Source organism: Miniopterus schreibersii (genome assembly GCF_964146895.1).
Source record: "Miniopterus schreibersii genome assembly, chromosome: 15".
Classification (NCBI taxonomy): domain Eukaryota; kingdom Metazoa; phylum Chordata; class Mammalia; order Chiroptera; family Miniopteridae; genus Miniopterus; species Miniopterus schreibersii.
In genome coordinates, this window is record NC_138115.1 from 34075890 (window position 1) to 34103633 (window position 27744).

The 27744-nt window shown below is 33.1% G+C and overlaps 1 protein-coding gene across 8 annotated transcripts in view; it reads right to left on the reverse strand.

Annotated features, from left to right (window-relative positions):
- TBC1D5 (TBC1 domain family member 5) overlaps positions 1 to 27744 on the reverse strand; it is a 361094-nt gene that overhangs the window by 209098 nt on the left and 124252 nt on the right. For all 8 annotated transcript variants that reach the window (XM_081159844.1, XM_081159851.1, XM_081159850.1 and 5 more), the window contains one exon: positions 24793 to 24924. In XM_081159844.1, coding sequence (XP_081015970.1) covers positions 24793 to 24889 — 97 coding nt within the window. In that variant the 5' untranslated portion in view covers positions 24890 to 24924. The remainder of the gene's footprint in view (positions 1 to 24792; positions 24925 to 27744) is intronic.

Here is a 27744-nt window from a genome sequence, read left to right on the forward strand (position 1 = left end):
ACTGTACTACAAAACTTGACTAGCCAAGCAATATATTTTCTTCAGTTCACTTAAAATGTTACTTATGGCAGGGAGTCTAAAATAGGTAAACTGGGTAATGAGTAATTATCTCTGCATTCATCAACCCCTTAGAAATTATTAAGTATCCAGTTTATTTCACAATATCACTATTTTTTTAAAGTAAAAGTACTATATGCAACATATAGCAGAATACAATTTAGTGGTGGCATTAAGGGAGAGTAGGTGTTAAAACCTTTTGTTATTGTGAAAGAGAAGTGGAATCCATTGCAGTGTACATGTATTTCTAAAGATACTTCTAAATTAGTGTTGTAGCGAGGTGTTTTACAATAATGAAATACGACTTAGATAGATAACTACAAAATATATATAATGTTACAAGGGCCTTGAAATAACGGCTTGAATACAACCAAGAGAAATCTGACTTGAAAATAGAAGTAATTTCTGAGACATGGACTTGTGTAAGGAAAATGGTTTTTGCTTGTCCCTGTCCAGCACTCTTTGGGTGTGAATATTTCATACTACTGAAACGGGATTGCAAGGAGCTGCACCACACTGGGTTCAACAGGCGCGTGACTCCAGAGGGAACAGGAGAGCATGAAGCCTCCCTCTGCTCTTCTACTCTGTGATCATGCCACTGGAGTGACAGGGAGGTTGAGCTGTAGCCCAGAAGACTAAGTATTAAAAGATGGGCATATGTGGCACATACATAATTGGAGCACAATGGTCATTCACCTCTTGACCTATACCTGAAGAATAAAAATTACAAAGAATTCTAATTTTAGAGTGTATTGGAAGGTATTTTAATGGCAGGATTAAAATCTTAGAATGCAATGAAATATCAGTATTAATATTCTTATGTGCCAATAAATGTTTTTACAAGTTTGGCTAAGCAATAAACTGAAAAACACATTTTAGAGGAAGAATCATAAGTATAAAAAAAATTGAAAGAAACTATTTAGTTTTCCCTATCTCCTAGCATTTGCAAAGGATCTAGAAAAAGTTGATAAATAATAGTGCTATACAAACAGCATTTTTTAAACTTCAGAACAAGTTGATATCCAGTACATATATTCACAATGCCATGGGATTTAAAATGTACTGCAGTGCAATACAACCAACATGTGTTAATAGAATTCAACTGATTTGCTTTCTACCACAGAGATAAACCAATCAAATTACACATTTACTGCAATAGGTCAGAAAGTAAGTAGAATTACCACATAAAGTAATAAATTTATCCTTTAAAAATACTATAAATAAATGATAAACTACACTAATAGGATACATAAAAAATGGTGATACCAGTTCCAGGATATTATAGTTTTTCAACGGTCTTGTCATTGTTATGTAATTAGAAGAATATTAAAATTCAACACTAATCTAATGTGTTATTTAAATACATTGAGGTTTTATAAAGGATATTTTTAAAAAATTAAATACTTACTTTAGCTCTTTACACAAATGAAGGAGGCCTTTTTGCTTACACCACCTCAGTGAGGCCTTTCCTGCTGCCTTAATTAAAATTGTAACACCCTCCTTCATTTACTTTCTACCCTTCTTCCATGCTTCATTTTCTCCTTGGTTCTCACTACCCCCAAACATGACATCTACTATGTTGATCTTGTTTACTGTGTGTCTTCCACTAGAATTGTAAACTTCCAGTGAAGTTTATTGTGTGTTTTGTTCACTCCTATATTCCCAGCATCTGTAACAGAGCCTGGCATAGAGCAGGCACTCAGTAAGTAGCTACTGAATGAAGAGCTCAATGAATATTAAACCTTACAATGAATATCTGAAGATAGATGAAGTAAAAAAAATTTTTTATATTAACAACCAACCAGAGCACTTAAGAGAGTTGGTACTGAATGTCCGATAATCTTATGAAATTCTAAATATTAACAGAAATTAAAAAGACAACAGAAAAGATCAATGGAACTATAAGCTGGTTTTCTGAAAAGATAAACAAAATAAACAAAACCTTATTTAGACTTTCCAAGGAAAAAAAGGGGGAGGACTCAAATAAAATAAAAAATGAAAGAGGAAACATTATAGCTGATACCACAGAAATATGAAGGATCATTAGAGATCACTAAGAACAATCTACACCAACAAATTAAACAACAAAGCAGAAATGGATAAATTCCTAGAAACATATAACCTACCAAGGCTGAATCATGAGGAAACAGAAAACCTGAACTGATCAATTACTAGTAAGTAGACTGAATCAGAAATAAAAAACTTCTCAACAACAATAAAGAAAAAGTCCAGGACCAGATGGCTTCACTGGTGAATTCTACCAAACATTTAAAGAAGAATTAATGCCAAACCTTCCCAAACTCTTCCAAAAAATAGAAGAGGAGGGTCATTCCCAAACTCATTTTATGAGGCCAGCACTGCCCTAATACCAGAACCAGACAAGGACACTAGAAGAAAATTACAGGGCAATAACTCTGATGAACACAGATGCAAAACCTCAACAAAATACCAGCAAACCAAATGCAACAATACATTAAAAGGATCATACACCCTGACCAAGTGAGATTTATTCCAGAGTTAGAAGGACAGTTCAACATCCACAAATCAATGAATGTGATACATCACACTAATAAAATGACGGATAAAAATCGTATGATCATTTCAACAGATGCAGAAAAAGCATTGACAAAATTCAACATTCATTCATGATAAAAATTCTCAACTAAGTGGGTATAAAGGGGATGCACTTCAGCATAACCAAGGCCATATATGACAAGTCCAAGCTAACATCACACTCTTTCTGAAAAGCTGATTTTTCTCTAAGATCAAGAATAAGATAAAAATGCCCAATCTTGTTACATTTGTTTTCTTTTTGCAAGTACCCAACTTCTCTTTACTTGGACTATTTTTCAGGGTTGATTTTCCAATGAGCAACTATGAAAAGTGAGGTAAGGGTCCCCATATACAGAGACCCAATTCATTATCTTAATTCTACGTAATAATGGAGGCCTTAGCTAGGGAAAGGAAGATGTAGATACTACGAAAAAACTGCTGAACTAATAAATGAATTCAGTATAGCAGCAGGACACTAAATCAAATACCAAGATAACTTGTGTTTCTAAACACAAACAATGAACCACTGGAAAGAGAAATTAAGAAAATAATCCTATTTATAAATGTATCAAAGAGAATAAAGTATCTTGGATTAATTTAACCAAGGAGGTAAAAGATCTGTACACTGAAAATTATAAGACATGGATGAAAGAAACTGAAGACAGGTCGTGATCAAGGATTGCAAGAATTAACATTGTTATAAAGTCAATACTACCCAAAGCAATCTACAGATTCAATGAAATCCCTATAAAAGTCCACTGATGAAAATGTGAGAAAAGGGAACACTTTTGAAGTGCCAGTAGGAATGTAAACTGCTGCAGCCACTATGGAAAACAGCATAGAGGTTGCTGAAAAAATTAAAAATAGAACTACAATCCAGCAATTCCACTTCTGGGTTTTTATCCAAAGGAAACAAAAATACTAAATCAAAATGATATATGCATCCCCATGTTCACTGCAGCATTATTTATAAAAGCCAATACAGGGAAGCAGCCAACATGTTCACCAATGGAAAAATGGATAAAGGAAATCTGATAGGTGCGCGCGCGCGCACACACACACACACAAATATTATTTAGTCATAAAAAGGCAGGAAATCTTGCCATTTGCAATAACACGGATGAACCCTGAGGGCACTGTGTTATGTGAAATAAGACAAAGAAAGACAAATAATAAATGACATCACTTACATGTGGAATATTAAAAAAAAAAGAAATAAAAGAAAATCAGATTCTAAGAAAGTAAGAAATGAAAAGCAGAAAAGTGGTTGCCAGGATTAGGGGTGGGGAACTTAAGAAGAGGTTAGTTAAAGGATATAGACTTTCAGCTATAAGATGAGTAAGGTCTGAGGATCTAATGTGTAACACAGTGACAACAGTTGATAACACTGTATTGTACAATCGAAATTTGCTAAGAGAGTAAACTTTAGAATTCTCCCCAAGAGAATAAAAAAGACAAATATGTGAGGTAACAGAAGTAATAATGAACTTGATGGGGGGGAATCCTTTCACAATGTATATGTATATCAAATCATCATTATACACACTTTAAATATCTTATAATTTTAATTGTCAATTATACCTCAATAAAGCCAAAAATAAAAAATAAAATGGATAGCAATTAAAAATAGGATAACTGCAATGTTTAAAACACATAAAAAATATTTAAATCCATCAGTTCATAATAATTAAAAAAACTAACTTAACTGGTCACCTTTAAAAACTAAAAATGATTAGATTATAGCAAAACTTCAAGCCTGGATTTATTTTCACTCAATCTAACAGCAAATGATGTTTAATTAAAATATAAATGCAAATATAAGGCATATTGGGATTAAATAATGGCAATGTGACAGAATGGAAAGACTATTAGGCTATATGCTTGTGTCCCAAGCTCTCATTCCAGCTATCTCTTAACTCTATGTAACTACTAATGAGTCATTTAAAACTGTTGGGTGTCAGCTTCTTGATATATAAAATAAAGAGTTTGAGCAAATACATATGGAATTAGCAACACCTGGTTACAAAAATTTAAATAAAGCCGGCTACAAAATATTTTTTTTAAACCAGTCTTTTCCTCTATGATTTCTGTGCTGCCATGATTAGAATGTTTTCCTTCACCCTGACAATAGATACCTGTTAACAGGTTAATCAGTTGTCCAGACACTGTTAAATGAAAAGGTGTATTTTCCCATTGATTTAAATACTGGTTATTTTCTTGACTTCCAACTGTCCAATCAATTTGTCTTTCTCTTTCTATGCACAATGCTATTTTAATTATAATGGCTCAATATATATATTTTAGTATCAAGTAATGCAAGTACCCATTTATTACTTCTTTTTCTGGTCTGAGAAACCAGTTCAAAAGTGTAAAATGTACCAAAAGGCCTGAGTTTATTTTGGAGGTTCTAGAGGAGAATCCATATTCTTGCATTTCCATTTTCTAGAGTTTGCCTACATTCCCTGGCTCACACCTTCTTCATTTTCAAAGCCAACAGCATAGTATTTTCTCTCCTCTGTGACCTCTGCTTTCAACTGATGTCTGCTCTCTGACTCTGACTACTACCTCCCTCACATAAGGACCCTTGTGATTGACTGAACCCACCACACCACAACAATCCAGGGTAATCTTCTCATCTCGAGAGCCTTAACTTAATGAGGCCCTTAGTGTAAATTACATCTGCAGGTTCTGGAAGATTAGGACGTGGACATCTTTAGAGGGACATCTTCAGCCTAGTACTAGACCTCAAATGAACTTTCTGCTTCTTATTCTGTACCTGGCTGCCAGGCACAGAAGCTTTGATTCCACCAGAAAACTGAAATGGGAATGGTCCTCATAAGGACAGTCATCTTGATCAACTGAGTTCTGAAACTGTTAGCAGGAAATTCAATAGGTAGAGGGAGTAGTTCTAATAATTTATCTATACATTCTTATCTTGTTCCTAATCTTAAAGAGGACATTTTAAATATTCCACCACTGCAGATGAGTTTGCTATAGTTTTTATACATGCCTTTTTGCATATTATGAAAATTATCTTATATTCACAGTTTACTATGAGTTTTTTATCATAAAGTTATTTTAATTTTTTTAATGTTTTCTCTACAACTACTGAAATGGCTTTACCTCTCTACCTTGTTAATAAGGTGAATTATGTTGAAGATATATCTAATGAACAAATCTTGCATTCCCAGGACAAACAAAATTTGGTAAGATGTGTTATCCATGTACACATTTATATTTTCCTCACAGTAATGTTTTGCATTTTTCAGTATACTTCCTCTACTTCTTTTGTCAATGAGTTTAATTCTTTTTAGTGCTACTGTGAATAGAATTGTTGGCTCTAAATTATTGTACACAGAAATATAATTTCACCACCACTTAACTGTGGCTGGCTCTGTCTGACCCTTGCTTTGGCCAAGAAAATTTGGTAGATGTGGCAAAGTGCCAGTACAAAGCCTATTTCTTATGAAACACTGCAGCTTCCTTTGTCTTCCTGGGATGCTTACACCACCATGTGAACAAGCTAAGGCCCGCCTGCTGAAGGATGAAACATTTAACTCAGTCACTCCATCACTTCTCTCAACAGTCAGCCAATCGCCAGGCACATAAGTTAGGCCATCTTTGACCTGCTATCCCCCAGATACATACGCAATCTCAGCCCCACACAAGAGCATTACCCAGCTTAACCACTTTCTCATTAGCAATAATAAATACTTATTGTTTTATGTAACCAAGTTTAGATTTACAGCAAAAGGTAACTCAGATTATTTATGAATAACATGACATATTATTGCTTGTCATATACTAAACATAGAACTGGCCAACACAGCTCATTTTAGCTATTGAACTCCAATAAATACCATCTGAAAACATCTTTAATTTGTAATTGGGATGTATCAAAGTATACTTCGAAGAGCTTTTTAGAAAATAATTCTAAAAAACTTTCCAAAGTTTTGTGATATGGTTTTACTAAAAAGTACTTTGTAAATAGAATAGAAAAAATAATAGAGCTGTAAAAATCAGGAAAGAAAAAGCTAATCTTCTCAGAATATGACTCAAAACATGCCTTAAACTTTTTCAAATAAGACTTATAAAAATTTTTTAAATTAAAACTTCTAAAAAACATTTATTTTAGAAAAATCAAAATCATACATTGCATATTTGCATATATGCATAACCCATGGACACAAACAACAGTGTGGAGTAGGTCTTGGGGGGGGGGGGAGGCGTCGGATGTGGGTGGAGAGGATCAATGGGGGGAAAGGAGAGGCATCTGTAATACTTTCAACAATAAAGATAAACTAAAATAAAAAGTATAAAAAAGAATGACCATATTGAATGAATACTGTGGTCCTTAAAAAAGTATTACATTAAAATATTTCAATATTGCTTTTATTGCAAATGACTCATCTTTTTATCACTTAAGATACAAAGTATACGATTCTTAAATAAGCATCTTCACAACTGTCTAGTATTTGGAAGAGGTTTACTTTGGAGAAAATTACCCAAAACCTAAACATATATAATAAACTTTGATGTTTAATCATGTACATCTAAGGCAATGTTTACATGTTCCCTGTAATATGTACCTTTAAGTCCTATTTTAAAAAATTAAAAAACTTCAAGTCATTTTTGTTTAAAAATAATTTAAAGTGATAAACAATAATATACTGTGTCTAAAAACATAAAAACAAAGACATTTATTAGCAAAGAAATAGGAAAAATGTAAAATAACCCTGCAACACTTTTGTGTATGCAATTTATCAAGAAATGTTGTAAAAGAACAAAACAAATGGCTCATTCTGGAGCTTCTTTGTCATCATTAATGTATTCAGGTTTTCACAGCTGAACTGCTATACTTTGAAAAGATTTTCATGAAAGGAAACTCATGTTCAATGTTTAAACAAAGCTGTTGGGTTACCAAGATTAAAATTTCTTTGAGTGTCCAGAAAAGTCTTTTCTTAAAAAATAAAAACTATGTTGGTCTGTCTTTACTTGCAAGCAAAATAAACTAAGCTTTTGTTTAACTGTATATTTATTTTTGGAAATAATATTAAGAAAGAACAATTTTAAAGTAAAAGTAAGGCTATCTTGTGTGGCTATTTTGTTTCATTACTAGTTCTATTTCTCAAATTGATACAAATGACCTCCTCCTGTTTCTGTCTATCTGCTTCCTTGTCAGTACAACTAATTGTCAGGGTTGGGGAGATCTCTTATATCTAAACGGAAGATGTGCAGTTTATAACCTGCTTAAATTTGCCTTATGTCCTACATGCCCTCAGTATGGTGTTCATTAAATTCTCAGCTGTTTTGTTCGTAGCAGTGGCAGCCTAAACATAGGCTTATTTTTCTTTGTTAAAAGGCCAGATTGTGCATAAATATACTCCTAATTTCTCCCTCCCTCCCTCCCTCTCCCTCTCCCTCTCCCCCTCCCCCTCCCCCTCCCCCTCTCCCTCTCCCTCTCTCTCTCTCTCTCTGTGTTAATGGGAAGAAATCAACAAGCATGTAAATGTTCACTGGTGTTTTCATCACTCCAGCCAGGCATCTGGACTCACTTAGTCCCTTTGCCTAAATGTTTATAAGAACAGCACCCCTCAGTCTTTGGAGAGAGGTTTAACATTAATAACCATCTCTAAAATCAGATAAACTATATTAAGAATTGCAAGTTGTTCTAAATGAATTCCATAAATTGCCATTCAAACCATTCTTAAGAGTCTCTACCCCCCCCCCCCCAAAGTTACTGGTAGGCTCTACATTTCCAATCCTAATTGCTTCCATGCACTTGACTATATAGAAGGTTTAAATGAAGCTTACTTGTATTTGTTTTGGAAATAACATATAATGGCTCAAATCAATTACTTTTTTTTTTTGGCTTGAACAGAAAATTCAAAACTACATTTAACTGGTCAATCTACAACTAGAATTTCTGTTCAGTTCTGCTCTGTTAATAAGTAGACGTTACTGTTACACTGAGTTTTAAAATGCAATATAAAAATAAGTCTTATTGATGTGTATGCAAATAATTTCAAAACTCCTGTTTCAATTGAATAGTTAACAGTGTTCATGAACATGTCTGAAATTAATCACATTCTAGTCATTAAAAGTAGAAGGTAAAGAAATGTGTCAAATATTTACTGCATTTTTGTGTGAAGTTTGATTAACAAAAGATTTATTTTTAACTTGTTACTAAGTTACTTGTGATACTAATGTTACCACGCAATTAATTAAATGTACATAAAGAACTACTAAAGCATTATGCCTTGCAGCTGCAAAAAATAATTTAACCTTTGAATGACTAAAAAATATATATTGTCTATAGGTCATTTTGGCCCATACAATTACATTGTTAGGATAAAGTTACATTAACTATTAAATATAGCTGCCTGAATATGATGACTTTAAGAAAATAATCTTAACTGTATCTTCAAAAGCTTTTCTCAAGAACTACCAGGCAACTGATTGCAGCAAATGGACTTATTAGGCAAAGATATTGGAGATAACTGGCAAAGTATCAAAAGAACCCCATGAAAAAGTCTCCTTTTCATTCCTAGTGTTAATTTGTGAATCATTCATATAGTTTATCTATTTACAAAGTTGCTTTCCAATAGGAAAAGAGCAATGATTTTTTTTACCCCAATGTTTGATCTTTTATTGTCATTAACCTGCGAAGGTTTAAGGAAAAAAAAGAGATCCCCATACTAGGACACCAAAAGTGAAGAGTAACTGACCATGAGAAAATTACAGGACGGAAAGCAAGTACAGCAGTAAGAAGCCAGGCAAGGTTAAGACCATTGTCTTGAAAGGAAGTACGGCTAGGACGATTTCATGTTTCATCCTTAAGGACATGAACAGAGAAGTAGTTTTCAACACACTATGATGTGTAATACTATTTTTCAGTATTAACCTGTTACACTCCTGATGTCATAACCAGGACAAACTTAATCATAAGCCCCTATTAAAAGATAAAACTTAGTTTTCACTATGTTGTCGGTAAAACTAAAACTTCAGGAACAAATTAACCAGAAACTCAATAACTGAGAGGAAGTCTCCCATTCTTGGTTTGGACAACCACCACTGTTATCCCAAGAATCCTGTGTGGACTTTCATAAAAACTAGGATAACAGGTACAATAGGTATATAAATTACCATACGCTAAACCAACCTCCCCTGAGTGAAGTCACAGGACTTATCTTTTAAAGGTATTATGCAGTTTTGTGATCCTTCTGTACATGTCTAAAAACATTACTGGCAGTTTTTCTGCTGTCTCTCTCTATTCATTATTTTAAAATATAAGATTTTAAAAATTATCATTGTAAAAGCCTCTTCATAGTATATCAGTAGGAGTGACTGAAAAAAAAATGGTAGAGCAGGAAACTCCAGGGCTCCATCCCTCCATAAAAATACCTAATAAGTTGGCAAAAAACTGTTAATAATCGCTTTTGCATAACTCTGAAATCTAGTCAAAAACTTACGGCAAAGAGGGGAAAAATTACTGAAGAAAGCAACTGCTGCATTGTGATAACCTGGTACAGGTTGCTAATGTCAGAGTGCGCTACATAGACCTTGTTCTGAAAAAAAAAGTAGTAAAATGTTTCAGCCTATCTGGTAGCCCCATGAAGAACCAACAAACCCCGAGAAGAAGGGGGGAATTTCATTTCTAGAGTTGCTATAATATTCAAATTTATCCAATTTTCAACAAAAAAAATTAAGAGGCATGCAAAGAAACAAAAAAGTATGGTTCATTGACACGGTAAATAAGAAATTATCAGAAAACTTCCTTAAGGAAGCTCAGGCAATACACTTATTAGACAATGACTTTAAACCGACTGTCATAAATATGTTCAAACAGTTAAAGAAAACCATGAACAAAGAACTACAGAACACCAGTAGAACAATGTCTCAACAAACAAAGGATATCAATAAAAAGATAGACATTATAAACAGGAACAAAATTACAATTCTGAAGCTGAAAGCACAATAAATAAAATTCACTGTAGGGAGTGGAGAGACTCAACAGCAGATTTAAGCAGGCAGAAGAACAATCAGTGAACTAGATCATAAGTCAATTGAGATTATTTAGTCTGAGTGACAGAAGAATACAGCAGAGATAAACAAAATAGAGAGTTAGAAAAACAACAGAATCAATGACAACAAAAAATGGTTCCTTGAAAAGATAGTAAGACTGATAAACCTGTAGCTAAAGTCACATAGAAAATACACCTTTAAAAAAATGAGAAATGAAAAGTGAGGGCTTTACTACAACATTACAAAAATAAAAAAGAATTATACAAAATACTATGAACAATTGTACACCAACAAATTAGATAATCTAAATTAAATGAACAGATGCCTAGAAACACACAAATGGCCAAAACTGACTCAAGAAGAAAGGGAAAATCTGAACAAGCCTGTAAGTAAAGATATTGGATCAGTAATAAAAAAACTCTCAACAAAAAGTCAAGAACTAGATGACTTCACTGGTAATTATACCAAGTATTAATAATAATTAATACCAACCCTTCTCAAACTCTTCCACAAACTAGAAGAGAAGGGGGCACTTACCCATGAGACTACCATTACACTGATACCAAGTGAGATAAAGATAGTATAAGAAAACTATAGGCCAATATCCTTTATGAATATAGATACAAAAATCCTCAAGAAAATACTAGTAGACTGAATCCAGCAGCATTGTAAGAGGATTATGTGTCATGGCCAAGTGAGGTTTATCCCAGGTATGTAAAGGTGGTTCAGTATATGAGTATTCATCCATGTAATACAAAACATTAATGAAATAAAGAAAAAAGTAACATGATCATCTCAATTGATACAGAAAAAGCATTTGACAAAATTCAACATCCTTTCCTGATAAAAACACTCAACAAATCAGGAATGAAAGGGAACTTGCTCAATATTTTTTTTAAAAGGGTATTTATGAGAAACAGCCAACAGCAGTTAGTAATGAAATCACAAACAAGACACCACTTGTATTCAGCACTATACTAGAAGTTCTAGCTAGAGTAATTAGGCAAGAAAAAGCAAAAGCACCTGAGTTGGAAAGGAAGAAGTAAAATGATCTCTATTACAAGCTAACATGATCCTATATAGAGGAAATACTAAAGAACACATACACATATATTCACACACACAAACTAATAAATGAGTTCAGCAAAGTTGCAGAATACAAGGTCAACATACAAAAATCTGTATATTTATTTATATTAACCAGCACAGTTGCAATCCAGCTAAACTAGTGAGTATGTTAAGGAGTCACAATAAAAGAATCTTTTTGACAAGATACCTCTAAATTCATGTAAAGCAATAATATTTTTGACTTAGTAGTCCCAACGCTAACAAGGCCCAGTTTTTAGGATATTCTATTTAAAGAAAATTTTGGAAAAAATGAACATCCTATCACTCTCTGTCATACTTCTATCATCTATACTTATTTTAATAACATAGTAATGGTTATTCTAAAATAGAGATCAACAAACTACGGTCCATGGGACAACTGCTTTACCTCCTATTTTGGTAAATACTGTTTAATTGACAACATCCACAGACATCTGTTCACATATTGTCTATGACTGCTTTCAGGCTAAAATGGCATGACCTACAAACCTAAAATATTTACTATCTGGCCCTTAAAGAAAAAAATTGCCAACCTGAGTTCTAGAACAGTTTAAAAACTTGATCTCAGATTGGCATCTGAGATGTATTAAGACTTCTCCTTTACAATGTCATATATAAGTAACCAGGCTATTCAAAATCAAAGAAAAAGTGATTATGAGAATATTTCTAATGTAAAATCAAGGATTGGTCATACAAAAAAAGGTTTTACTCACTAATTAAAGAGAGAATGATTTTAAAAATTGTTAAATGAAGGATTAGATTGGTAGTAGGTAATGTTGATGGGAAAGACTACCCACAGTATTCAATTATAAGAGAATTCAGCCTATTCCAGGAGTGAAACAGAGAACTACTATAAACTAAAAAGGTCTAAAGTTAACTTAATTGAGAGATGTCATGAGCAGTGAATATAGCACACTTTTCTCTTTTTATAATCTGTCATTTCAAAAGTCCCTAGTCTTGAGTATTCTGTATATTTCAAATGAACTAAGTGTGTGCTCTATATTAAAGTGGCATGATGATTGAAGGCAAAAGGCATGGTACCACTTACTTGGATAAGTAAAAATCAATGGAAGAGGAACTCTGGGGTCTTTTTTTTTTTTTTAATTTACAAACTTTATTTTTTAGAGGTGTTTTAGGATTTTAAAAAAACTGAGCAGAAAGTGAAGAGTCCACCCTCCCACATATCCAACCATCATCCCCAATGATCACATACATAGTTTCCACTTAGCTTATGTGTGGTACATTGGTTACATTGATCCATCAATAGAGATGCATTATTAACTAAAGTCCATCATTTACATTAGGGTTTAGTCTTTGTGTTGTTCATTTTATGGGTTGTACATTCTATGGGTTTTGACAACTGTATAATGACATATATCCACCATGACAGTATCATAAAGAATAAAGATCCCCTGCACCCCACCTATTCATCCTTCCCTACTTCCCCACCACACCACTAGTGACCACCACTGATCTTTTTAGTATCTCCACAGTTTTTACCCTTTACAGAATATCTATCATTGGATCATGTTATGTAGCCTTTACAGATTGGCTTCTTTCCCTTAGCAATGTGCATATTAGGTTCCTCCTTGTCTTTCTGTGGCTTAATAGTTCATTTATTTTTATCACTGAATAATAATTCCATTATACACAAGTACCAGTTTGTCTATCCATTCACCTACTTAAGAACACCTTGGCTGCTTCTGAGTTTTGTCAATCATGAAAAAGCTGATATCAACACTGTGTGAAGGTTTAAGTGTGGACATACGTTTTCAACTCATTTGGGTAAATACCAAAGAGTGCAAATGCTGGATCACACGGTAAGAGTATGCTTTGTTTTGTTAAATAAATAAATAAATAAATAAATAAATAAATAAATAAATAAATAAATAAATAAATAAATAAGTCATACTGTCTTCCAAAGAGGCTATGCCACTTTGTATTCCCACCAGCAGTGGTTGAGAGCTCCTGTTGCTCCACATCCCAACTGGCATTTGGTACTGGCAGTGTTTTGGATCTTAGTCATTCCAATAGGTGTATAGTGGTAACTGATTTTAATTTGCAATTCCCTGATGTCCTATGATACTGAACTGCTTTTCCTATGCTTATTTGCCATCTGTATATCTTCTTTGATGAGGTTTCTGTTCTGATATTCTGCCCATTTTTAAAATTAGGTTGTTTGTTTTCTTACTGAGTTATAAAAGTTCTTTGCTTATTTTAGATATCAGAATCCTACATCAGATATGTTTTGCAAAGATTTTTCTCCCAGTCTGTGGCTTGTCTTTCATTCTCTTAATAGTGTCTTTCAAAGAGAAAAAGGTTTCAGCAGTTTTAATGAAGTTCAACTCATCAAATTTTTCTTGCATGGATCATGCTTTTGAAACTAAAACTAAAATGTCATCACCAAATGCAAGGTCACCAAGATTTTCTCCTATGTCACCTTCTAGGAAGTTTATAGTTTTGTATTCTACATTTAGGTCTATGATCCATTTTGAGTTAATTTTTGTGAAAGGTATAAATCAGATATGTATCTAGATTTTTTTTTTTTTTTCATGTGGATATCCAGTTGTGCCAGCATAGTTTGTTGAAAAGAGTATCCATTCTCCACTCAATTGCCTTTGTTCCTTTGTTAAGATCATTTACCATAATTACATGGGTCTATTTCTAGGCTCTTCATTCTTAAGTCAGGTGGTCTCAGTCTTCCAAAGATTGTTCTCCCTCATTGTTGTGTTGACTATTCTGGGTGGCTCTTAAATTTTAATAGTGAAATCCTGTCTAGTTACACTGGAAAGTGACTGAAAAAATGCTTAGAACCAGACTGTGAAAGCCTTTTAGAGCTACTCTAAAGTTTCACTTAATCCAAGAAAACATAGGCTGCTCTATATGCTTGGGAAGGTACTTCTGAAATACTATCAACTGGACATGCAGTTGAACCAACCCTCAGACTTGACATAGATTAAACACTTTGAGGGCAAATAATGTTATTTCAAAAAGTTTTAGGGAATTTCTTACTCTCAAGATAGAAAGAGAGCTAAGAATGAAGGTCACATACAAGCAAGATTTGGAAGAAAGCAATTTACTTCTTACAGCTGGCCTTCTTTGATAAAAGAAATCAATGTCTTTTTAAAAATCTATTACATTTTAAAGATCAAGTTTTTAAATAATCAGATTCTAGTTATTGTTCTACATTTCTATAAGATAGGCTAAGGAATCTATAGACAAATCATTTTAAAATTCAAGATAGGATTGAGAGACCAGATATAATGAAAATCAAATCAGGGCCAAAGGAGAACTGCTTATTAGAGCACAGGCAGTAACTACCTAAATAAGAATTGACCTATGCTTAACTCAAAATGCTATTTTAAGAATTACCTAAACTAGTTTTCTACTATTACTAAGTAGATTGTTATTCTAGTAAATTACCCAATTCTGATTCATCTGATATATGATCAACCTGGTAGAATGAACTCAGAATTTGGGATACACAATGAAAGTCAGTGGAGGGGTTGTTGCAAAACATAGCAGGCCCAAGTGTTCATCAGTAGATGAGTGGATAAAAAAGCTACGGTACATTTACACAATGGAATACTACTCTGCCGTAAAAAGGAAGCAAATTTTACCCTTTATGACACAGTCTGGATAGACCTGGAGAACATTATGCTAAGTGAAATAAGCTAGTCAGAGAAAGATAAGTACCACGTGATTTCACTCACATGGAATTTAATAAACACACACTGAACTACCAAGCAAAGTAGAGACAGATTCACAGATAAAGGCAGAGAGCTCTGGTGGTGGTGGTGGGGGGGGCGCAGAATGAGCAAATAAGAAGAAAAACACAGAGAACTCAAGGACATGGACAGTAGTGTGGTGATGGGGGGGTTGGAGTTGGAGGAGGGCACAGAGGAGATAAATGGCGATGAAACAAATAAAATAATAAAATAAATCCAATAAAACATAGCTTCCAAAAAAGTATTAAAAAACTAAATACACTCGTATGAACCTCTTTTCTAGAAATGAGAGATACAGTTAATATTTCAAAGTCTGTGGATTCTCTAAGCTTCTTCTATTTTACATTTAAATATTTATTACCTAATTATTCTTATGTCTGCTTCCTTTTTTTTCTTTCCTGCAACTTTAGGAATTTTTGTCATTAACCAAAGGGGAAAAGGAGAACAGGATGGAAGCAATATAAACTGAAACCAATCAATCAAATTAGCAGGGAAAAAAAAGAATTTTTAAAGGTAGAGTACCGAATTATCTAGATTAAATTTATCTCCCTTCCACATAAAATCTCCACTTGATTACATGATAGTAAATCTTGCTCTCATGTTTACAGAGAACAGCAGATCTTATTAATTATGGTCTATGACAATTCATCTCCTTCCCCTTCCTCTGCATACATAGAAACAGAAATGTAACCATGTATTCCTCCCTGGGTTTTCTGATCTCAACAGAGCTTTTACACTGGCTATGAAAATGAATTCTTGGTAAGAATTATCCATACTAAAATATATATACAGTATTAAGAAAAAAAAGGCCAGTGCAAGAATCCAAATTTTTTTGCTTCCTACCATTTTTATATGCCACGCCATTCTATTCCCCTCCATTAGGATGATTTTCAAAAATTAAAATATTATTGATATATTAAGTAAAAATCCAGATAAAATTGAACACTTATAATTTTCCAGAATCTATGTTCCCTTCACCAACTACCATTAAAAGTTTCCAATACTATTTATACAATAACAAACAGGACATGTATTGGTAACTACCAAGAAAAGTATTTGTTTTCTTTACATTCTTAAAGGCTTAGCTTTCTGGCTTTCTACTTTCTGTTCTATCACTTTATATCTAGCAGCCCTTCCCCCAAATCACTCAGTCCATTAAAAGTTTCTTTCTGTCTGCTATAAGGAACAAGAATGCATTATTACATTTTTCTATGTGAAGTATGCTATTAAATAATAGCCTGTACACTCATTAAGCAAATGTAATTGTGAGAACACATTGACATTGTTAAAGTAAATTACTCAATTTGTTAATAGTTTCATTTCAAGTGACCTTAATTGTATTAATTGTGATACTAGCAAATTAAATTGAAGAGCATTAAATACATTGTTCTAATATGTCCTAGAGGAGCAAATTTTACATTACATCAGCAAAGGGAAAATAATGATTATATGCCCCCCACCAAAAGTCTCACACATACTCACACAAATTACTATTATAAAGAGTTAAAAATGTTGAGAATGAAGAAACAAAGATTGGTACAGAGAACTGCAACATGAAAATAAATTAAAACACTACTACAACTCGGTGTAAATTAGGCATTACTTATTAGATGCCTAGTATCAATACATCAAGATATACATTTAAAAAGTTATGAGAAGAAACTTCCTGAGAAGTTTCTGTAAGTTCTTGAGAAGAAACTATAAGTTCAACGGAGACTAGCAATACAGGCTGTTAACTCTCTGTATTCAGAATAAAATCTGTACTCCTCGGCCTGATTTACAAAGACCTCATAACCTGGCGCCAGTCTACTAGGCCCATCCTGTGCTATTTCACTGTCACCCACAGTGCCTCAGCCACAATGAGTTCCTTCAGGTCCTTGAGCATGATAGGCCTTTTCCTATCCTACATATTTCCTTTATACAAACTCTTTCCTTCTTGTGGACTGGTGTTTCCTCCTTTCCATTTCTGTCTCTGTCTGCCTGTCTCTCTCTCCCTCTCACCATCTTTCCATGCTGGGCTCCTTCTCCTCATGTGTCATCCACATCTAGCTGACATATCACCTTCTCAGAGAGATCTTCCATGAAAATCTAAATTTTCACCCTGTCACTCATCATAATATTACCCTATGTTAACTCTTTGCCTAGTATTTATCACTCTCTCATATTTTTTCTTATTTCTGTACTTTTTTCATTTTCTTACTATTTCAAGCTAAAATATGAATTACATTGAAAGAAAGCACTTGATCTATTTGCTTAATAGTCTAACCCCAGATCCTAGATAATCAATAAATGTTTTTGAAGGAATGAATGAACACCTACCTGTTCTGTGACCTGACCTTTACCATGTGTGATAAAGTATACATGCCTCTATCATCTCTATTCACTTACTGAGTATCCCTGAAATTTCTTAACCATCATGCCAACATGTCTGATTAAACATCTTTAAGTTCCATAAAACAGATCTATTCACAAGTCTGATTAAAGATTCAAATTGACAGTAGTGTTGTTCTAAACTTGGTCAAAATCAGTGATAGTCTATTAAAACTGTCACTAAACAAAAATGTAAGGAAGCCAAGTGCATTAAGTTTCTTTACATTTGGAAGAAGAAGAAAGCGGGGGGCAGGTAAGGTAGGAGAATTATTACTTAATTACACATATTCCCATAATATAAACGATTATCTGGCTCACACATTGCCTTATACATGACTTGAGTGAGTAAAAGTAAATTCTCACTATTTATTGATAAATCAAGGCTAATGGGTGGTTTTTCTGACTAAAACTGAATAGATTTGTAAGTTCAGAAAAGACAATCACTGTAATTTATAGAAATATAGTAATTACCAAACAGTAGAATTATCAGATAATTTCCAAAAACTCAAGAAAATTATATTTTTAATACTAAAGATGTAATAAAAGAAAATGACCATTTAAAATAAATAACGAGATATTACAATTTTTATGATTTACTAGCTTCTTAATTTCTTCCATTTAAAAATTCATATTTTCTTAAAATGTGAAACTAAAACAGCTTGAAGCTAACATAATGTTTCTTCCCTTGTGTTTTCCTATATTGCTCACAGGGGATTCAAGAGCAGTACAGTTAAACTCGAGTAAAGTATAACATGGAAGAAACTTCTTACTTCAAAACATCTATTTGATTATAGCAAAAGTATAGTGATGGCAAACTAATTTAACTTATTTTCAATTCTCATAAAATACAAGTTAAGAATGAAAAATACTGGAGCTCATATTAATCGTATATTATTAGGGCAAAATGCATTCTCAAAGCTCCATCCAAATCTGATATGAAAGAGTAAGTTAACCTTCCTCCTCATTTAAATTGTTTATCATTGATATTTAACCACTATCTTTTTATGATAATTCTGAATCAGATTTTGAGTTCAATTCCATCCATTCAAGTGAGTTAGTAGTATTCTGAAAATGGCTTAACCACTAATTATAGATCATCAATACTCTACCAATCACTGAATCACATATTTTCTTTTTTACTCTACCTACGCAATCCTTGAAGCACTGACCACTTTGGACCTTCTGGAAGCTCTCGTATCTGTAGCTTCTATAACTTTGGTGCTCCTCCCATCTTTCCCCTATTTTCACTATTCTTTCAATATTTTAAAAATACTCTATCGAATTTCTAATTATCTAATTTCTAATTATGGAGAATTCCTACAAATCAATCCTCAGCTTTCTCCTTTCACTTTCTTTGGGTTTCTTATCTTTTACTTTGAACTGACATCTCTGAAGAATGACTCAGATCTCTAATTCATGGTCTTTCAAACTGAAGTCTCTCATTTCCAACTTTCTTTTGAACAGTTTAATTTAGAAGAACTGGGCATGGCATGTTGATTGTTCTCTGATTTCATTTCTACTTACTGTCATACCACTTAAAATCTGCTTTTAAGGAGGCATTTTAAAAACCATACTTTTAAAATTATTTTTAATATATCTTTATTGATTTCAGAGAGAGGAAGGGAGAGGGAGAGAGAGAAACATCAATGAGAGTCATTGATTGGCTGCCTCCTGCACATTCCCTACTGGGATCAAGCCCTAAACCCGGGCATGTGCCCTGACGGGGAATAGAACCTTGATCTCCTGGATCATAGGTCGATGCTCAACAGCTGAGCCACGCAGGACAGGCAAAACCATCCTTTTTTAAATCTTTGTTACTGTCATTTAAGAATTTCCAAGTCACTCTCTCACTTACTTTACAATCTTTATCTTCAACAAAGCTACTGTTTTCCTTGATGACTTTATAGCATTACTTATAGTTTTTCATCTATCTAAACTGCCTTTTTTTCTGATATCTAGGGAGTACGTTTCATTAAAAAAATACTTCTTGCAAAACTATGCAGATAATAAAAAGATTAGTGGTTGCCAGGGGTTAAGGGAAGGGGATAGGGGAGAGAAGAAAAACTGGCAGAGCACAGAGAATTTTGTAAAAATACCCTGTAGAATGCTTATAATAATCAATACATTCTGACACATATGTCCAAACCTATAGAATGTACATCAAGAGTGAACCCTAATGTAAACTATGGTCTTTTGAGTGATTATGATGTATCAATGTAGGTTCATCAATTCTAACAAATGAAACACTCTGGTGGGGAATGTTGATAATGGGGGAGGGTATATGGGAAATCTGTACCTTCCTCTTAATCTGGCTGTGAATCTCAATCTGCTCTCAAAAAATAAAATATTTAAAATAAAAAGAGACTTCAAACCTAAACCTATCCAAATCAAAGTAGATTCCAAATCATTACATAGAATTAATGAAGGTATTGAGCTAGTTTACTGGCTACCACTAAACAATGTTCCACTGAATTAATGTACCTATCAAACACTTATACACTGTTCCCATATCCCCTTCATAATTCTCATCAGCATACTACTCTACACTTCACCTCCTGACTTCGTCCCTTCCAAAGCTTTCTACTCTGCCCTCTGAGAATGCCATTGCATGATAGCAAGCTTCCTTAAATTCTCAAACCATCAATTAATTCTTTCACCATCAACTTCCTTGTCTACTAGTCTACTTATTATACTCTGCTGATAAACTCCTGCCTGTTTCACTTTGTGGCTAAATCCTAGATGCTGAATTCTGCTGGCCATAATCATCCAAGTTTACAAGTTTGTGTCACCTATAAATTAGGATGTCTAATCTAAATTTGGCTCCCAAGGTTATGCATTCTTTATCAACTCAGGCTAATCTTTGTCACTCTCCACAAATCTTCAAATGCTATATCTTATCACTCACTTTCAGCAAACTACCTCATCCTAATTTATCAAAAAAGAGATTAAAGCATCAGTGATATTTCATGGAACTCTCTGCCACTGAACTAATGAACTTACTGTACCTAAACATCTTCTTTTTCCCTTCCCTATTATTATAATGAAAATAATGACCCTCTGTCTATAAATCACTCCATCTTGGCTCTAGACTGCATACCTCCAAATTTCCAAGACCTCAGGACTCCTCTTTCATTGATTTTAACTTTTTCAATTACTACCGTAACATTTCCCTTTATTGCTCATGCAGAGTTAGTATAGAGCACGCAATTCGTTATTGGAAATATAGAGTACACACTCAAGACTATGGATTCTTGGGAGATTGCAAAAAGCACCATGTTCGTCATAGTCACAATGACTGTCTAGTGGAAGCATCTATTTTCTAGAACCTTTCGCAGGATAACCATAAATGTCATGGTCCAGAGTTTGAATTTGATTATTAGTCAACGGAAGAGCTGTAAATCAGGAAAAGGACTTTTTTTTTCTCCCTCACTAAGATGACTCCAGCCAATGAGATCAAGGGCAGGGTTTAAGGTGAGTAAAATGATTCAGACAGTATGCTATACTTTGGCCAGGTATCTTCAGCAGAACAAATATGTCTCTTACTCAAATCTAAATCCATTTCTACAATATGGAAAACAATACAATCTTAATACTAAAAATCATAACAGAAAAGCATAATTTTATTATATCAACTTCAGTGAACTATTTTAATTATTACCAATTTATTCATCAGTAAAGCCAGGCACTCTCTTCTAGTTCTAAAATTCTATGATATTATAACAGAAAGAAAGGAAGATCTGGGACAAAAACAAAATTACAAGAGACAAAATGGAGTAGGCAGGAATATTCAGAACATCTTAGATTTTTTTAAAGTAGGTTACTAAATATTTTATACATGAAGATAGAAAGAAAGCTTTGAAACAGACATTATATAAAAAGGTATTACATTAAGTACTAATTATCTAAATACTATAAAAGCTGTAAGTAAGACATATAAAATTGAAGCTAAAAACACCAGCAATATGTAACAAAATGCTATTCTCAAAAGATACCTAATAGAGGAAAATGTTCTTTCATCATGAGCAGCATTCCAATCTTTTATAAGCTGTGGAAACAACTAGTCATTCCAGGAATGTTATTTTATTAATAGGTTAAGTTTCCTTAAACCTTAATACTACTGTTTTCAGTTTAAAGTAAAATTATTACTTTTTTCTTTCAATTGATCATCACTGAAAGTTACATGCTAAGAATGAATAATCATTAACAGTTAAACAAACATTTTGCTTTTTTATGGTTTCAGTTGAACTACAAGTAACCTGTCAATTATTAATTAATACCCTTTGTTCAAAGATCTTGTAATTTAATTTATGTATATAACGAAATTTAATAGGTCGCAGAGAAAATGTCATACTCGCTACGCTATTCTCTATTTGAAAAGGCAATTCAACCAGTTAAAAGTTTAATTGGCATGGAATATATGCCCTAAGATTTTGCATGTATATATCCAAACAGTTCTTTTTTCCAACCTCACTCACTTTCCTCAACCACCCATGAAAATAAACCAATGGTATGCAGTTTTCTCACTATCATTCCTATTATGTGGCTATTTTTGCTAATGCTTTCCAGAATACTCAAAATCATTTAATTCAATAATGTACTTTTTCTTTATAAATGTTTATATTTAGATTTGAGAAATTAAAGACTTATTTGTTTACTTATGGAATCTATAACAGGAATTAAGAAGAAAAACATGAATCCTACACAGGGAAACCATTGATTAAAGTCCAATATTTGACTACTTAGAAAATGAATCATCCACAAATTCCCTTATGGGAAAAATGTTCAAAAGGCTTCAAATACATGGAGAACCCCATGAAAGACATATATTAAAATAAACAAACATACTAGAAAGGTGATGATTTTTCAAGTAAACATGACAACCCCATTAAAATGCAGCACACGTTTTTCTGCAAAAGGGAAATAAATCTAAAAAGATGAAATAGATGCTTTATATAAAATATTTACATATACAATGTGCAAAACCCACTACGGTTAGTAACCTTTATGGCTTTGAAGAACTAGATATTTACATATCTTTCTTTCTGCATGTGCATGTGCGTATGTGTGTTTTGTATATATTTTTAACAGTTGACAGCTGTTTTAGAGCATACAGAGATGCCAAGCTGAATGAGGGTCTTGATTACTTCAAGATTAGCTATCTGAAGTTTCTATTCATTTTAAGTGTTGTTAGTTGGAAGAGTCATTAGTCACTTCCTTGTCTCATAGAACATCAGCATACATTTACATTGTTAATGAACATTTGGGGTAAATGAATTAATGGCACTTTTAAACATCAATTCAGTCCTAATAACTTTGTATGTCATAGAAATGTTAGGCTAGGATATAAACGAAAAGCCTTTTCAGTAAAGGTAACTACTCATTCCTGCAACAATAAAGGATAAAATTAATTTAAAATGTTTTTTAACCAGTATTTTTTTTTTTTAAAGAAAAGCCTCAATAGTTAATGAACTAGACCAGAGAAAAATATGCACTTAAAAAACAACAACAACAATTCAATGCTCTAAAATAAGCATTTTTGCCAGAAAATTTTGGTGAAACTATTTTATATATGTGTAACAAAAACATATTCACGTTCATAATATCCACTGATATAAGGGTTTGCAAAATAATTGGACTTATTTAATTATGAGTGATTCTTACAGGTATTGCATTTAAGAAAAATCACTAGGGAAGGCAGTATTCTTACCACTGAAATTTTTAAAACGCTGAAACTGAAATGGGACAGTAATAATTTTTCATATTTCTTTTTGAGACCTTTTAAATAAAAGCAAATATAAAAATAAAATCACAAAAATAAGTTGTATGGCAAGTTATTTTCAATAACACACACTCCACAAAGCCAAGAGTTTGTATATTAAAGAAATAGCCACTTTAAGGAATCAATTATTTTTAAAATTCCCAAAATATGCGTTAATGGCAGATCTTTATTTCAATTTAGAAAAAAATTGTATTTGAAGTATACAAAAACAAATGTAAATTACTTTGGCTAATTATGATTTTAAAAATAGATCTCACAATCCTGATACGTGTATTTCATGAGTAAAAAATTACAAGGAGTTTCCTGAGTCGATAAATCAACTTTATCCAACACTTAGTGAATTTGTTAAAAATAAGGATAAAGCTTCAAGAATTCTCACAAACTCATTTCCTTCTAAGATACCATATTATTACTAATACTGAGAAAATAATACAGAGCTCTGATATATACACATCTGATCAATTTTTATGGGGTAGGCCCTGAATACAGTTCATCTTTTAACAATCTATCTTTTAACAATTTCAATGCATAGATCTTCAAAAGTACAACATAAACTTCAATTATTTTTGTTTAAAGGAGATTCAGGCAAGTCTTTTATTCTGGAATAATCTCATCTTGCTGGAGAGGGAAAAAATCCCTGCGAAATCAACACCAAAAAGCTCAGACTCCTTTAGAAGAAGTTTGACAAAAGTCACTTTGCATTTCAACATCCTTATACTAAAGTAATTAAGTTTATGTTTTTTAAAAACAAATGGCAGCACATTAAATATTTGGCTAATGCTTTGGCCTATAATTGGAAGTTGACCTTTTGTGGTATTCAGTTCTGTCAGCATGCTCTATACAGACCCAGGGAAATGCTCTTCAAAGTTGCCCTGCTTGGCTTCACCCACAGCAGGGGTGGGGAATGTCCGGCCCACGAAATCATTTGGTCTGGCCCTGCCAAGGCAACCACAGGCAGGACTCGAATAAATCTAGGTTTTTACATAGCCAATTTTGAAGTTGATAATTTTGTATGGCCCGGGAATGATATTATAATATCCAAATGGCCCGGGCAGAAAAAAGCTTCCCCACCCCTGACCTAGAGAATTTCATAAATAAGGCAGGCAGAGCTAACTGAAGGCCCTCTGCTACATTTCACTGTAACTGCAGAATGTCTCTACATACAAAACTCACCTCCTGTCTTGTTTGAGTAACTTGACAAGGGGTCAATGCCCACTTCTTGTTCTTCTGGCTGCAGAGGATGGCTAGTTTCAGATAAGGAATGATACATTGTGAAAACTGGACAGGGTCAGCAAAAGTGATGACCTGGGAGATGAAAAATATAGAAGAAAAAAGATAAATATGCTTTCTTTCTGCTGTGGGAATAAATATAAGACTAAATCATTAAATGAGCATTACAGACACTAACAAATTTTCTACAGGCTCCAGGGACTTCACTACACATCGGTAGGAGGAATACGCAAAGAATCGAAAAAGTGAACTAAATTTCCATGTCAACAATTTTTCCCGAAACCTGAAATACACTGGTAACCTTTACCTCAATGCTCAATCACACTGTCAATAAACTGCACAAGAAGTTGAATTGTAAGTAGAATTATCACATTGGTAACATTCTTTTACTTCACTGCCAAAATAATATACATTTATAAAAGAAACTTTCAAGATATAGAAAATATAGCAAACTAAAATCATTCATAATTGTATTAGCTAAAAGTACTGCTGTTAACATTTCAGTTTATTTTATATATCCTTCCTGCCTTTCTTCTGGGCATTTAAAATATATATACTTTTAATGTGATTCATCATGCTAAACATACTGATTATATAAATTACAGTGTTTTCCTTCCCATAAAAAATATATATTATCACTTGTAATGCATCCCCATTATATAGCTATAATAATTTAAGGCAACCAATTCCTTATTAGTAAACAATTAAGATGCTTTCAGTTATTCAACATTATAAACAGCCTCACAATAAGAATCTTTAGTAATATCTGTGTCACATTCATGATTATTGTCTTCTGATAAATTCTTGTAAGTGTAATTGCTGAACCAAAACGTGTATATTTTAAAAATAAGATTTTGTGATAAGTTTTTGGCAAATTTCATTTCCCATGGATCTTCATTAAACATGGGAATGGGTAATTCCTGGGGGTTTTTTGGGGGGGTAGTGTGACAGTCAAATTTTATATTGCATTTGCTTGGTAACTAGTGAGATTACTGAAGACTTTGCACGTTTTCTCCGACATTTGTTTATTGTCTTGTGTGGATGGAGTTTATTATTATAATTGGCTTTATGATTTGTAAGCATGCTTTCAATATTAAGGATGTTAAACCTTTTTCATAGGGTATATATATTTTTCTCAGACTGTGTGTGTCTTCAAATTATGTGGCACTTTCGTGATGTAAGTAATTTTTTCACTTTTATGCACCCAAATTTATCTATATCTCTTTTATGGTTTCTGTCTCTGATGATATACATACAAAGGCAAGATTATAGAAATACCACCTATATTTCCTTTTATAATTTTGAAGATTTTCCTCCTCAATTCTTATGTCTATAAGCAAGTACAATTTACACAAATATTTTTTAAATTAAATTATTTTTGGACTTTCAAGCTACACTAACAGAAGCAGAGGGTTAAGCAAAACCAACACTAGGGAAAGCAGAAAACTTTTGTCACTAACATACAGTAAGAATTTATAAAGCTGTAAATCCTAAACTCATAAATGTAGACAGCTGTTAGTATTTGCTTGTGTGCAAATCAATCAACATATACTGAATACTTAAAATTGTTAAAAAAGAACCAGCAGGCCCAAAATGGAGTCACTTGTGCTAAACCCCATATCAGCAAACTAAAACTTAATACCTAATCTAATTGCAGTATCAGCTTCTCCCAGGAATGTAACCTTTAACGGGTCAACCTGGAATTACCTGGTCAGCACTAGTGAGGCAATCCCCAGTAAGTAATCCCCTTCTGTCCCGCATAGGTAAACTAATGAAATATGAAACAATCTACTCTTTTCCCCATTCTGCCTATAGAAGCCTTTCTGTACAGCAACTGGGAGCTCCTCTCTATTTCCTGGAAGGGATGCTGTCCAACTTATGAATCAATGAATAAAACTGATCTTCAAATTTACTCAGTTGAAATTTTGATATTTAATACTATACAGAAGGAATTCTGGGGAATATGATCTAGTAGAGAATAGCAAAATATAGATTCTAAAACAGAATCTGTAAAATTCTCCCTAAGTCCTTTTCTAGGGAGAAATAAGGATCACCAACTCGAATGCCTAAGAGGGCCAGGCAAAAGGCAGTAATTATAGTTAACAACTACAGAGCAATGAATATACGCCAACAAAAACCACTCTTCGTGCTTCATGTAGTACTCTATGTCGCATCTTCATCATCATTTTCATCTTACCAAAGAGAAAACTGAGATATAGAGAGAAAACTGAGGCACAGAGTGATTTGCCTAGTCACACAATTAATAAGTGTTGAAGTCAGAATATGAACCCGTCCTATTCGATCCAGAACTCACATTCTTTACGCCTACACTACATTTGGCTCGCATTAGTCAATGAGATAAATAGACGAGTTATAGAACAGGGCCTATAAGAGGACAGGGTCTGTGAATAATTGGAACATCCTTTATTCTGCTTCAACCTTCCAAGACAAGCTAGAAATACAGAAATTTCTGTGAAGCCTCTTTCCTTGTGTTGGCAAATAATTCAAATTTTAAGAAAAAAGAACTTTATGAAACAAATTAAACATATTTGAAAATTGTATCTGGCCCATGGACAACTATTTTAATGTAAGATTCATATTCTTTATACATTTTGTTATACTCTTAAAACACAAGAGTAAACATTTGAAAATGCATATTCCAAGTTAACTACCAGATTTCTTTAACAGTTCTTTAATCTCCCATAGCATGTGTTCATATCATTACGGTAATTTTATTTTTATAGTATTATTTCACTGTTACAAACTTCACATATCTAAAATATACAAATAAAGGGACTTTATATATTCTATGAGAAACAGATAAATGATGAGCAAACATATCAAAGTGTATTTTTTAAAGGATGTAAAAAAACCTTTCTATAGCTAAAATAAAAT